The sequence below is a fragment of the Silurus aristotelis genome (assembly GCF_946808225.1).
Source record: "Silurus aristotelis genome assembly, chromosome: 5".
Classification (NCBI taxonomy): Eukaryota; Metazoa; Chordata; class Actinopteri; order Siluriformes; family Siluridae; genus Silurus; species Silurus aristotelis.
Window position 1 is genome coordinate 10,605,024 of NC_139578.1, and position 15,610 is coordinate 10,620,633.

The 15,610-nt window shown below is 37.4% G+C and overlaps 1 protein-coding gene across 1 annotated transcript; it reads right to left on the reverse strand.

The window, feature by feature from the left end:
* Positions 1–789: 789 nt before the first annotated feature.
* On the reverse strand, positions 790–15,610 carry LOC310726632 (phosphatidate phosphatase LPIN2-like). Its single transcript, XM_083542378.1, has 20 exons — positions 15,347–15,610; positions 13,525–13,713; positions 12,303–12,398; positions 11,180–11,373; positions 10,889–10,987; positions 9,196–9,322; positions 8,005–8,633; positions 7,330–7,452; positions 7,041–7,213; positions 6,114–6,207; positions 5,944–6,013; positions 5,753–5,836; positions 5,577–5,650; positions 5,109–5,250; positions 4,866–5,014; positions 3,186–3,272; positions 2,880–3,032; positions 2,655–2,769; positions 1,785–1,888; positions 790–1,485 (listed from the first exon to the last, which is right to left on the reverse strand). The coding sequence occupies exons 1-20, from the start codon at positions 15,515–15,517 to the stop codon at positions 1,335–1,337; spliced, it is 3,024 nt and encodes a 1,007-aa protein (XP_083398504.1). The 5' UTR covers positions 15,518–15,610; the 3' UTR covers positions 790–1,334.

Here is a 15,610-nt window from a genome sequence, read left to right on the forward strand (position 1 = left end):
TAAAATAAAAAAAATTACACACAGAACTTAAACAGCATGGAAATATGGAACTTGCCAAAAAAACCCACTAATTTATATACAAATAAGACGTGCTATATAACTAAATACAGCTATTTACATGATAATTCATTCAGTTTTAGTAGCTACTTTACGCTTGTCCCAGAACACTCGAGGTCCAGAAAGAGGTGGGAAGTAACCATGTACAAATACTTTGTTACTGTACTTAAGTAAATTTGTCTGGTTTCAGTACTTTACCTTTTTTTTTACTTTCACTCAAATCTTTTGCACAAATATCTGTACTTTCTATTTCTTAAATTTTCAAACCAGACTCGTTACTTGAGTTTTAGTTTCGTTATTTGGCGACATCAATATTTTTTCTTTTCATTGTGTGCTGTTTTCAGCCAATCAACCGGTTTCCTGTCATTGTGGGGTTTTTCAATCTACCACTGTTGTATCATTTTCTACATCACACACCACAGATGTGGACTAGTTTACAAAACTAAAAATGAGCAGGGCAGAAGGCAACAAGAAGTATGGGGCTGACGTGAATGAGACAGAGGGAGTCAGTGATGTAAACATAACTGAGAACAGACACATTCCTGATTACCTGATCATCATCATCTTTTCTCTGCTTGTGTTCTATATGGTGGTTCAGCCTGGATACATTCATTAAATAACAAAAATTTATATTCGTTTTTGTATTAATATATTATGATGTGAGGTCCAGTTACCAGTGTGACGCTAAAACAGGTAGTAGTAATGACTACTGTTTACTTAAGTTCATGTCAAAGTCCATACTTCTTTACTTTAACTTGAGTATAAAAATGTAGTCAGAGCTTCAACTTTTACCAGAGTCTTTTAAAACAATCAGTATTTTTACTTCTGCTTGAGTGAACGGTACGTGTACTTTTTTGTGTGTGTACTTGAGTCCGGCATGTTCTTTGGAGGAGGAAAGACACCAGGGAACCCAGAATAAACCCACACTGACACTATTCAGATTTTAGGATTGAACTAAGATCACATTTACAGACTTCAAGGCTTTTACCTTTAAAGTGCCATACATGCTGTAAACATTTATATTAAAAAATATATTTTTTAATATAGATTAATTTGTTAAATCCTCAAATACAAGTTCTAAACCTGTTTCAAGGCATTATTACAGAGTTTCTAAAATATCAAACTTCACATCTAAAATCAAGCTTAAAATGAGTTTTTTGTGCTCTTAGAAGAGCTCTTTGTAACATTTAATTATATTCATAACCTTTTTTTTATTTTTTATGGTTGAATCCTTACAAACAGTAACTGTTTCTAAAATCTATTCCAGTCTCCGCCAATCAAAGTAACAGGATGTCTTCCTGTCTGATCTCAGCGACAGGCTGCCTCCAGTAGCAGAATGAACTGAAGTCAGGAAAATTCAGGGCAGCACTTTGTTCTTTGGCAACCAGAGGGAAAACATGATCTACAAGCTCATTGAGGCGACTATACCTGTAAAACATACGTAGTAAAAGTTCATCACCAAGGCCACGTAATCATCATGCTATAAAATGACAAATGATAAACTCCATTTAGGACATTAATGAATTTCAAAGAAACAGTTTTTTACAGGTAAAATTATACAACAATTTATTGCATACATTTGTATATTCAACGTTATTAGACACAGTGAATTGAAATGCTTTGAGTCATCGTGGTTAGAATTTAAATGATCAATTAATTCAGTCTGTATTGGACCTTAAAGCAGAAGGAGTTTTAGAAGACAATTCATATCTTGTCTTGACACTTACGATGTCTTGTTGCCTTTGGTCAACTCCTGAATGACCTCCCCTTTGGGGTTCACTGTGAATATGTGGCATGCAGGAACATGCACATGCTTGTAGGCGAACACATCCTGGAAGTACATTGACAAATCTGAGCATTATTACATGTCTTGCAAAAGAAATACAGCATACACTTAAATTAGATGCAAATATGGTACAGAGAAGCCTCAGTTGATTAGAACACCTGCTTTTGTTTAATATGTTGCCATGAAGTGGGTAAATATAACAAAAATATGTTAACATTATAATAATATCCACAATGTGTAGTAATAAAGATACCTGCAAGTGGCAGCAAAACAGTAGTGCACCATTAAAATAACGCACAATAGATTTGGTATAAATATTTTTCACCTAATTACCTGTCAGTGTTTAAAGTAATGTACAGAGTATCATACAACACCCACAATATCATAATATAATATCTCATCACCCTGCCTTCAATAGAAAACTGGTCACTAGAGACATACATTATTTGTAGATGTCCAATACCTGCATCTGACTTTGTATCTTACTCACTCAATAACAGGACAGGTTCCTCATCACATAAACTATTAACAGTGAGGTAGCATTCACTGGGTGAACACTACAGACTTGAAATAAAGTGACTACAGTATATTCAATACATTTCAAATGTTTATCATTTCATTTGAACAATTTAATTTGCTCAAGTCCTCTCTGCGGCTGCATTGTGATTTCAATTAAACAGCTTGTGACTGTGACTCCAGACTAAAGCGAGAGATTAAAGACCACTTGCGCAACAGGACGTATAACATGGTTTGTAAAGAACCATGCGGATGTAAGAAGCCTCAGAAAAGGAACGCTACACTAAAAGCTCACATTGCTGCGGTTGCCGAAGGCTGCATAAAACGGCTGAGCGTTCGAAGGGAACAAATTTCTGATGTCAGTTAAGCACTCGATCTTAAACTTCTCCGGTTTCTTCTCGATCAGCTCCCTTGGAAACAAAGTGAAAGTTTATTTCAAAAGCTGTACTATAATAAGGCTTCATACTATAACTGCTTGATTAAATTTTATTTTGGGGAAGTGTTTGTGTGGTTTATTTACCTGTGGAAAGCTGAAAGCAGACTGCTGGGTGAAAGCATCAGAGGTCCTCGTGGTAAAATTGTGCCGCTATCATTAACCCCTTGCAAATATCCTCTAGTAATACCAGCCATCCCAATCGCACGTGCTGAACAGTATAAAAACTTATAGCCATTCCTGTAAAATAACACAAAAGCTGTAGGTTCTGTATGAAGTTGGATTATAAGGTACCGGATTATCCTTATATACATATGTTTTAACATATCCATGATATATTATGAATTAATTGCATGGCTGCTATATATTGTGTGGTGTTATACAGTATCTTACTCATGTATAGTGTGGTAGAGTTTGGCAATGCCCTGATGTGTCCAGTCTTTTCCAAACTGTGGAAGGAAATGCCCTAATACGTCAGACCTAAGAGAAGCAATTCCATACAATGGTAAAACAGTGTTCACATGACTATACCAACTCCTACATAAACTTAATTAGGAAACTAAAACTTCACATGCACTTTTATGAAGAAAATCATGACTATAAATGAATAGATATGCCCAACCCTGCTTTTGAATATAAGATGGTCCAAGAGATTTAAATTGTATGGACATTTACATTATATGGCACACAAGTTTGTGGACCCCGGACCATTACAGCCATAGGTAGTTGTCAATTTTTAGGCCCCTTTTGCTGTTACAGTAACATTCATGCACAATATTTTGAAATGTGGCTGTGTTCAACTATACTTATATAGCCACATGAGCATTAGCTAGATCAGACACTGAAGTTAGACAAGGAGATCTGGGGTGCAGTCAGTATTCTAGTTTATTCCAAAGGTCTTCAAAAGGTCAGGGCTCTGTGCAGGACATGTCAGTTTTTTCCACTTCAAACGTTCAAACCATGACTTGCTTTGTGCACAGAGGAATGGTCATGCTGGAAAAGCCCTTAGTTCCAGGGAAGTAAAAATTTAATTTGCATTGTAACAAATGACTGAGGAATACCCACTAATTATATTGTCCACTGATCTCTTTTGACCACATCTGGAGTCTGTTCAACAAATAAATACGTATGGGTGGTCAGGTTTCCGCATTTGGTCACATGGTGTATTTTAGGTAACTGACCAATCAAAATCTGTTAACAAAAATAAATAACTCTGTAAAAGACAGTTGAGATTATTTTAAAGCTCTTTTTTTATCTGGGTTTGCCAGTGTTTCTGATGGCACAGTGGTAGATGTCATATTAAATTCTTTTTCTTCTTGAAGAAAAATTTTATTCTTAAATTAAATTCTTTTTCTTCACTTCTAGATGTCATATTAAATTCGTTTTCTAAATGTCATATTAAATAATACAAAAAAACAGAATGCAAATTCCAGAAGTAAAGAAACTGGTCTAATCCTATCATAGTGCCACTGCACCAAAGAATTTATTCTATTTATATTTAATAGTATTTGAATGCATCTTCAAAACAAAGTCATTAATGTAGCAATAGACACACTTCTAACACATGAACTCATATATTATTTCCTAAAGCAGTGCTAAACTTCTTCTTTTCCTTTCGGCTTCTCCCATTAGGGGTCACCACAGATCATCCGTCTCCACCCGTCCTCTACATCTGCCTCTTTCTCACTAACTACCTGCATGTCTTCCCTCATCACATCCATAAACCTCCTCTTTGGTCTTCCTCTTTTCCTCCATCCTGGCGGCTCCATCTTCAGCATTCTTCTACCGAAATATACCCTATGTCCCTCCTCTGCACATGTCCAAACCATCTCAATCTCGCCTCCCTCACCTTGTCTCCAAAACGTCCTACATGCGCTGTCCATAACTAAAAATAATCAAATTACCCTTTGTGGAAATTAAATGAAAGATCTTCTGGAAACTTATGTTGGCCCAACAAGTCCATTTCTGTTTTTTCTTTCATGTGTCCCCAACTGTAGTCTAAGGACTATTGAAACAGTGATGCTAGGCATATCCCTTGATATCTGCATTAATACCATGATAATGATAGCATACTTAGTGATGGTGCCGTCGATGTCGGAGATGACAATCTTGTCATTCCAATGCCACAGATAGATGGTGCCCTCACAGCGACATGTGCCCTGGTACTGCGTCGTGATACTGAACACCACATCATTCGGCCCCTCCTTTAGGCCCAGACTCGCCTTTCATAGATATAAGAAATTATGCAGATCAGGAAAACTCACTTTCTCGATTACTTCACATGTCTGAAAAACTAATTTGGAATTTGCCACTTACTATCTGATCGGATGAGAGCCGTAATGATTTCTTGTACGAGTGCATGTGTGTATGGCCTGCTGCTTGGACAGACTCAGCAAACGCAGTTGTGTTTAGCTCTTTAGAGTCTTCATCAGTGGATGAGTCTGCACATGCCATCTGCCTGGAAAATATTGGAATATCGCTCATTGTACTGTATGCTAAATATTTATGGAAACATACTCTTTGCAACCACACTGTATATCTATATCGTATATAGAGTAGTAAAAATCTATTTGAATGTTTTTTAATGAAAAAAATTTTCAGATTATTTTTTTTATAATAGATTCATGATTCATTTTTTTTTTTTATATGGAAGCCATTTTTGGAACAGTACGTGACAAAGGTGTCAAAATAATTTTTTTTTTCTTAAATTAATTAAGATTGTATGTTTTTTTAAGCATTTACACAGAAGCATTTTATGGCTTATGTCAATAAAACTGTGCTTACTGTGAATCAGGACTGTCATGGTAATGGTGCTGGGTTCCACGGAGTGTATTGCATGCTGGTTGTTTGATCTCGGACTAAATAAGAAAAAAAAAATCGGAATAAAAAAGCCAGCTATTTCAAATGTACTACAAAACTAAACAGAGTACTGTTCATACACATATGTAACACATAAATACCTGTTGTACAATGTTCTTCCTCCAGAACCACCAGCGGTTTGTTTTTTTCGGCATCTTCTGTTTCACCCAGGCATCCTCAGCTGCCTGCATCATTACAACAAACACAACAATCATGTGTAATATGTGATATAGGACTTCTACTGAGTTTAGGAGCTGTAAAAATGTTTGCATAATGAGTACTGATGTCAAACCTTGGGCAGGGTTTTCTGAAAAGCCTGCATACAGAGAACAAGTGGAGCAGCCAGAGTCCAATTATAGTATCTGAGGGAATAACCAGAAAGCTTGGAGGCCACAGGTATACTTCTAATATTAAATATATAATGAAATAATTCCAACTATAAATGTTAAAGTGTTAACTGACCTGTTGTCAATTCTTACAACCAGGTTTGGGTTGTCAATGATGCCTGGGTTGTCAACAAACTGCTGGTAGGTGACTATATGTTTAAAAAACTTCTCTGTAATATAATAACATAGTTTCAATCTGTAAAAATGTGAACTGCAAAACACATGGCATAGCACAATTATTCATACACCCTGTGAGAAGAGAAACGTCTGCATCTGGACTTTATGCCTCTGTTTTAATAGACATGAAGTCACACACAGATGTGGCTTTGTGCATGTTATAGTTGTCACTCTGAAATGTGGGAAAATTCGGTTTTGCATTCATCTTTGACATATAAATTAAAAAAAGCGGCATCAAAATGACATACATCCACCCTATGAGCAACTTATTTAAACAGTACAATTAGGCACTGCTTTACATGAATGAATCAGATGTTTTTTCATCCTTAATGTAATGCAGATGTTCTTACAGGTCTAAAGTTATTTCGACTTGCACTGTAAAGACTATCATTGTATTTAATTAAAGAAAAAGATTTGTAATTTTGGGTCAACAAGCTAAGTTTACTCACTTTGAACAATTTAGCACAAATCAAACACCTTTATTTCAGCATTAAGGATGCACAGTTTGTCAGGTTCTGGAACATGCTTGGGCAAATCTGGGTGCATCCGAGTGAAGCTTCAATGGTTATTATTCTTACTTTTATACTGATTCTTGCGCTTAGCACACTTATATGGCGAGTATAAAATGTACCTTTTCACAAACCATTTTGCTATTTTGTTATAATTCAACTTTCAACATAGACTTATTAGAAAAATATATATTTTCTAAAACAAGGACAGCCAGCTTAATATTGGCGCCATTACCACAATGTGCTGAAATCTCCCACGTTTGAAATGATTATCATTAATGAAATATTGTACGTTTGAACGTGAAATGCATGTGTACCCTTATTAACATAATCATTGTCTCCAATGCCTCCGCAAAGAGACAGCGATACAGGTGGCAGGTCCAGTGTGGAGTCAGACAGACATTCTGTCCCGCTGTCTGCCGCTGCGCTGCCCACTGACTGAGGAGAACCAGATCGAATACACCCTTGCTGCCACTGCTCCGATGACTCACTACACACACATATACAAAACTATTTGTACACACGTATAAATATAGGCAAACTGCTTTTTTAATGTCATAGAAAACCCAAATACAATAATTTCACAGCAATGCTGAAGGATTGTACCTTCTGGGGAAGTAGCGAGCTGCAACATGTGGCTCTAGTGTTGTGAGGTCATCCAGGTAGATATCTTCTGGACCTTGATGCTGACTCCTTTTTCTCACTACTTTATTACACACAGATGCATATTAACTGTACAAACAAACAAACCCACATGGATGTGTCTATAGTATATGGGGAAGAGTTTGTAGACACCGGACTATCACACAGATATATTAAAGTTTAGTAATTTCCCTTCTTTGGTACTAAAAAGCTAAAATCTGTCTACTATACACAGAATAAACTCCATGAAGACATGGTGTGCCAAGGCTGGTGTAAAAAAAACTTATTGCCCTCAGCATCATTTGGGATGAACTGGAACACCATCTGAACCCTAGCCCTCCTCAGATACACCTGTGCCTGACCTCACTAATGCTCTTGTGGTTAAATTAGCACATCACAACATCCCTGTTCTTGCAGAATGGAGCTCGAATTTTTATGAATAAATGAGATCTTTAGATATCTGAGATGTAATAAACTACACATGATGTCCACACACTTTTGCAGGCAAATATGAAAGGGTATATTTTTATTGAATAAGCCTCCATATTCAAAATGAATCAGTGATCAGGATTGTAGTGATGATCAGTGCCTGCTGACACCATTACAAGAGAACATTTATTCTATAAAAATGTGTTTGGCGTGTGTGTGTGCGTGTGTGTGTGTGTGTGTGTGTGTGTGTGTGTGTGTGTGTGTGTGTGTGTGTGTGTGTATTGTACCATACTGTAACCAATTTTCCCTTTTCTTTTGCAGCTTGGATCTGTTTTGTCACCCAAGGCACGAACAGCAGCAGTCTGAAGCACACAAACAGGAAGCAGGCCTCCCCCAAGTGAATTAACAGAATCATGGTTTGACCCTGAGGAATCAGACTTTAAGGTACATTGTTCAGACTTGGGCGTGTTTTGGTCCCGTCTACATGTCTGACACACTATGTGTTGCACATGAGTTTGTGAATTGCAGGTACAAGACTCGGAATCGTTTACTTGTGTTTGTGGATCACAGTTAGGTTCAGTGTGATTCTCTGATCTATCTGGAAAAGTTGTTTGTTTAGGTATTTTAACGTCTGCTTGGCTTATTGTGGGTTGTGGCTGAGGTTCTTGTTTGGTGGTGGGTGGTTCAGGCTGAGGTTTGATGATTGCTTGGACAGATTCTCCTCTGTGCTCTATTTCTGTTGCCCAGGCTTTTATGTTGTCAATGACCCGAAAGTGAGTACTGTCATTTGGCGTAATGCTGACTGTCTTCAAAGACTCCATCCATTCTCTACAACTTGACTAAATGCCATTGAGGAGGAACAAGAAAAATAAAATGAATTACTTGGACACAAATGTAAAAAAAAAACACTTCACACATTAACCATTTCCCCTTATTACTATATTATGCTAAAATCTCATACTAATATCAGAATCAGAATACAAAGTCTTTAGTCTTAAGTATTCTTACACATTAAAAGATTTGTTGCACAGTAAGTCACAAGAAGCATAAGTAAAACTAAAAACTCTGGATTTTTGTGCAATTTTTACTTTATGTTTAACTGTTCATGAGTGTGATGGCATACAGGAACATGCTTTTCTGCAATTTAAACTGTACACTAACTGTTCACAGGCAACTACATCCAAAAAATACAGCATGCCATGTTACACCCAGTGACATCATATGGAATCTGAGTTACACCCAGATGTATAATAAAAGCTTCTGACAGAAATAATGTACCAGTAATGTATTCAGACTATAAGTAGAAAAAAAGTAGACAAAACTAATCCACTAGACATCCTAGATTGATATGTCTATGAAAAGAACATGCTGACTGATTCGCCAGATTCACTGAATTTGTACCTTGGTGGTTTCTGGAAGTTCTCCCCAAGTCCACTGCATATGGTTGTCATGGTGGTTGACATTGTTGAATGACTTTATTGCCAGTTCTGAATCACTCTTTGGAGAGCTGGGCTCTGAAACACTCCTACTGAAACAATATGCAATACATTTGTGTTTGTATATAGTTTTTTTCAGTGAGCATGTATATGTTTTTACTAGATTGGATTCTTAGGATAATATAACGAACCTTAATATGAATGCATTAAAATATGCTTAAAGCAACAGTGTGTCCTACTGAGGACACAAGACTGTGTCTTCAGAGCAGGTGACAAAGCGGTCCTAATAACAGCAATGTCCTGGGCTATCAGAGAGGCAAGCATGCACAAGCACAGACAATCCACAACCACTTCATGTACAGAGGTGACACAGGGTGCATGCGGCATGATATTCAAGCCATCACCAATTACAGGACAACATCCCCTGCCTGTGACAGTCATGGCTCCCTTCCAGATGGGCTAAACAGCTTCTACGCTCGGTTTGTAGAGCAAAAGAGCACCCCTCCTCCCAACGACCAGATGCTGTGTAGGGAAAGCTCTAAACAGACACAACCTACAGAAAGCTGCTGGAACAGACAACATTTCTGGCAAAGTGCGCAAAGGATGTGCAGACCAACTGTTCCTACCAACATCTACCTCTCTCCGAGCAGTGCTATCGTTCCAACGTGCTTGGAAGGCAACAAACAATGTCACAATGCCAAAGAAGCCTTCAGTGTCATGCCTCAATAACTGCCGAGTCATCACACTTACACAAATCGTCATGAAGTTCTTCGAGATGCTAGTCAGGAGGTACATCAAGACCCTGCTGCCCCTTCCCACTGGAGCTGCTGCAGTTCACATATCAACTCAATGCATATCAACCAAAACTATTGTTTGATTTCACTGTATACTGTACTGTACATGGATGAAATGACACTCACAGCAAATTAACTTAACTTGATATATAAGAAACAAAAATCATTTTTCACATTTAGAACTTTCTCTGTCATAGTACAGCATAACTGGTTCTGTTGTTAAAACCAAAACACTGAAGATGTTTGGGTTTAAGATCAGGAGATGATGAAAAATTTCATTTTCTGATAAATAATAGGTCTGAGTAAATTTCCCTATCTTCTTCTCTCTTTTAGCTTCAGAATGGCTTGTTTTCCTCCCATAAAAAACTCTCCGGTCTTAATGTTGGTTTATCCATTGGAATTCTAAATGTTTTTGTCACAGGCAAAACCCTGGGCTCAAACCAAGAATACACATTATTAAATACGTTGTTATATGTTTTATCGCTTATTTTTTGAATACTGAAACACATCTAGATATGTAAATAGGTAAATATCAAGAAATAAATTCTGATCTGTTGTGTGATATTCATTCTTTTTTAATCACAAACCAAACTGTCCTTTTGACAAAACTACGGTATGGCCTTGACATTCCAATACCTTCAGAGGGGACTGTATGCAAGGTTAGAGCACCACCTTGTGGAGACTCTTCCATATGCTAAATGTCAGTAAAGGCAGTGAGGGAGTATGGAAGGGTGTGTGTGAGGAAGCTAGTTAGTTAGTTACAAGGCTAGTAAATAATGCTTGTGTGTGTGTGTGTGTGTGTGTGTGTGTGTGTGTGTGTGTGTGTGTGTGTGTGTGTGTGTGTGTGTGTGTGTGTGTGTGTACCTGTCTGGAGCCCAATCACCATCAGACAATGGGTAGTTATCAATGTAGTGAGAAGTAAGTTGCTGTCTGAGTTCAGCTGAATCCCTGATTGATGGCATCCTGCACGCACAAAAGCACAGATAAGTTTTTGTTTAACAGTATTAACTATATAATGATAATGGAATACAATATATATTTTTGGCTAACACATGTCCTATGTCCCTGGAATACGTCTACCTGTCTGATTTAATACGATACTCAGCATATGATTGTTAATAATAATAATAATTATTATAATTATTATAACTCAACTCTGCCTGTTCTCTCCTCTGCTCACTTGTTTTGTGTTTTCGCTTTCTTCTTTTCTTCTTTTTCATCATTGCACCCCCTCCATCCTCTATTACTCCTGTCTCATAGCATGATTCACACATGTGAGAGTCATGGCTCCAGAATACTGGTTCCTCAGTTGGGATCGGTGACGTAACCAGATGGTCAGGGACCAATTCCTGTAATTACAAAACCATAAAAACAATTTTCATTTGTTAAATGAATTTAAAGATTAATTTCAATTATAAGATGCTAAAAGCAAAAAATAAAAAAATAAAACCACTAAAGCCATATGATTATTGTGCAAAATAAAGACTACACTTGTTAGTTGAATTGCCCTGAAAATGACATTGACAATTTTTCTGCCAGTTGTGGCTATAGAATACCGTATTTTTCAGACTATAAGCCGCTACTTTTTCCACGTTTTGAACCCCACGGCTTAAACAACGAAGCGGCTTATTGATGAAATTTCCTGGGTTTTTCCCGGTTTCACAAACTTCAAGCCAAAAAACTGAACCCCATAACATTAGACCAATGAAATTTCCGAACAGACACTGGGAAAAAAACGCACCTCGCCTGTGTTCTGAGCTGCACGGCATCGGGAGAAGTTGCAAAAGAAATCATATAAGCACAGACAGGTTTCCAAAACACGTGCTTTTTTATTATTCTTGGCAACAGCGTTACGGGTTAGTCAAAGAAACTTAGAAATGAGCATCAGAAAATAATAATGACATAATCCTCGGCCTCCACACATGCGGTAATAGCGGAAAAATACGGTGCCAGGCTTTTCCCAAAATGCCGCTCTACTCCTAAAGGAAGCGCAACATATTTCACCCGTTACACCGTGTAACAGTCACTGTCTTTCGTTAAAGCCTGTTTAAAGTGCATTAGTTTCAATGCGGCTTATAGACAGGTGCGGCTTATGTTAAAATAAAAATCTTTGTCAAATTCAGTGGGTGTGGCTTATATATGGGTGCGCTTTATAGTCCGTAAAATAACGGTATATAGATGCTTACTGCTTTACCAGCTAGTTATCTCACTCACTTTTACATATCTAAAACCTTTTCTTGGGTCCTTTACAATACATAGACTTTGTAAGCTGGCTTACATCAGCGTCATGGGTCTTCTGGACGAAGAAAGCCTCCCCGTTATCACCCAGTTTCATAGGCAGATTCACTGGAGACCCATTAACCTCAATGTCAATCTGTAGATTGAGATGAAATAAACAGTCTAAAGGAAAATACAGTGACAAGGAAACATATATTATATATCCTAAACATAACTCATCATTGCATATGTATGTTAAGCTGAAATAGTTAGAGCTCTCTGACAGTGCAGCCTCATACCGACATTTTTATTTCATGTTCGCAATTTTATCTAAAAGGTTTAAGCTAATTGCTTTTATTTAATTACAGCAATGTCACATTAAATAACATATAATCACTCTACATAATATTAGCCACTGTAAAATGTAAATATAACACTGCAATGGTTGTTAAAGGTTTGTTTTCTTCTTCTTACAAATATTTATTGTATATGCAGTGTTTGGTCTTTGAATGAAACCCTGGTGCGATTTTCTCTTTGGTTTGGTTTTTGAGATCATCTGAATAAAGTGGAGTTATTATGGTTTCAGTTCAACTTTAAGCATGATTCAATTGAATCAGGCAAACAATTTAATCCTCATTGTGTGTTTTAGGGTTGGGGTGACATTTTTATTTCAATAAAAGCTGATGAAATGAGCAGTAAAGTCCACATAATGCTGAAGGGAAAGAACTAAGAGCCTTGTGTAGCCTACAGCAGTAAATCTACCTACCAGCATGTTTTTGACAGGTGGAAGAAAGCCAGAGGAAACACACTCACCTGGGGACCCTGGAGCTGTCAACACTGTCTGCTGTACCACAGTGCTTCTCTAGGTTCCACTGTGCTATTTTTAATGAAGCAAATTATTGAAGTTTGGAGAACTTTATTTACAGCGTGTACACTATAGCCACGTTTACATGTACACCTTTCTGTCATTCCGATTAAAATCATTCTGAATTGAAAGATTTAGTGGACTGTTTACGAGACGTTATCTAAAATATGATATGATATGATAAATGAATTATGTAAAGTGTTGCTCTTAAACAAGCAACAGCATGAATTTGTAGGCATACTTCTGCCAGAAGTTATGAGGACAAGGCAGGTGCAAGAAGCTGAGCTTTTTGTTGGCTGTGCATCTCTAAGGAGCATCTCAATAAAAAGCAGCAAAGCAGAAGCGTGTGGATGAGGGTCTGTAGTAAGGACTGGTGGGAGGGGGTTGTATTGCTGGAATTTAGTAACAATCCACTCACCACTTTCTCTCTGGAGTGCAGAACTCCCAGCTTGCCAAAGCGGACATGGAATGGTGAGCACTGGAAAGATCCATCAAGCTGCTTTACAACCACCACATCGATACAGCCTGAAAGAGTAGCCTGATTTAGGCCTTTATACAGCTTCCTGACTGTCCCCAGCAACTGACCTACATAGTTCATTCTGGCCACCTGAAAAACAGAGCAGAAAAGAGCCAGAGAGATGTTGGATCATTGGAACAAGTAAAGCAGAAGCTACTCAATGCAAATTTCTGCTTGCATATTTGTTAGTAAAATGTTTTCCCCTCCAAGTCATGACAGATCCATGAATGCACACCATTCAGCTGTAAAAGGCTCATGAAATATCCTTTGTGAAGTATAAATTAACTAAAGCGCTCAGATTATTATCTCTCATAAACAAACCAGGGTTTGAGTTATAAAACCAAAACAATTTGAAAACAAATAGAACTTAAATGTTGTCCGTTGACCTGTTTTAGAATATTGTGTGGACTATTTTAATCCTGGCGGAGTGTAATTTAAGGTATAATAAAATGCAAAATAGTGTAATTGCTACAGTTGCTCAAATGCCCAAAAGTGTAATAAACTAATCCCTAATCTCTGATCAGTGGAGATGACTTTGATACATGTGCCTATGTGTTTTGTGCATGTCAGTACTCACAACACAACCTTATGCCCTATGAGTCTTAAATAAAGTAAATAGACATTAACATGCCAGAATTGCAAGGAGCAAGGAAATACATTTCATCACAAACACTGAGGTTAAAACTTAAACAAATTCTAAAACGCAAAAAAAAAATCCCCTGAAATCTACTAAGTAGAGACCATAACTCACCTTCTTGTTTTCATGAGAAGTCAAACTAACTATTACTAAAACTCCAAATCTTTTACGCCCACATCCTTTCTCCTTCAATGAAATGGCTTTCTTGTTGGACGAACTCTATTTGCTTTTGTATTGAAAAGTGAATTTTCTATCTGAGATTCTACAAACAGTTTGGAGTGTTGAAGTCAAGGAGTCAATAATAGTGAATGCTCTGACCAAGCCATATACAGTATGTTGCCCACACACTCTTATTAGCAGAAAGACATGTTTTGACTAGTTGGATATCAGTAGTCCACCACATTTTGATTGTATTAATTTAAATACACACTATACATTAGTGGCATTTGCATGCCAGATGTGCACGTCTGACATGTTTACACAGACATGTACAGAAAAGGCCTTGTGCACTAACCACATCCTGTCTCTGTCTGCAGTGTTGTGTGAACTTGTAATGGATCTTACATAGTATACTTTGTGTACTTTTTAAGACCTATGTAAGGCATTTAAGACCTGACATGCACCTATAAATTAAAATTCACACTAAGTAGAAAGGCTGAAATTGACAGAAGTGTCATTTCTGTGAAGATTAATTGGGTGACCTTGGGTTTATAAGCCCTTCAGCATCAGGTGAGTGAGTGGAAACCTCTCAAGAGCATTAGACTATTTATCCAGATTAAGCAGACCCCCCCCCCCTCTCTCTCTCTCTCTCTCTCTCTCTCTCTCTCTTTCTCTTTCTCTCTCTCTCTATCTTGTGGATCATATGTTGTTGCAGAGGAAAGAATCTAATCTAATCTTCCACATATGATGCTTACCAGTCATATTATAGTTTAGTTTATAATGATGTACAATTCTACAGATTCTAAAATGACTACCAACATTATTAGAATAATATAATATGATCTTTACAATAATAACCGGTTTATTTTTTCACAAACTACTAAAATCACAATCTATTCACAAGACCGCTCTTGAATTTCATCTCACCTGGTTTTCCAACTTGTTGCACACCTTCCTCCTGTACTCCTGTAGCCTCCTCAAGGTTCTTTCATTTACATTCTTTTTTTTTTTTTTTTGTAAGAAAAACCTGTCACTGAGAGTCTGTTTAGCTCCTGTGCTCTGTGTCAGAGCTTTCACACTACTCTGACTGTAAAGCATGTGACTCAACCTTGAGGCTAAGTACCACACCGCATACTACTGTACTGAAGAGTGTGCTGGGTGCCACAGAGGCCACGGTAGCGCCCTGCTCTG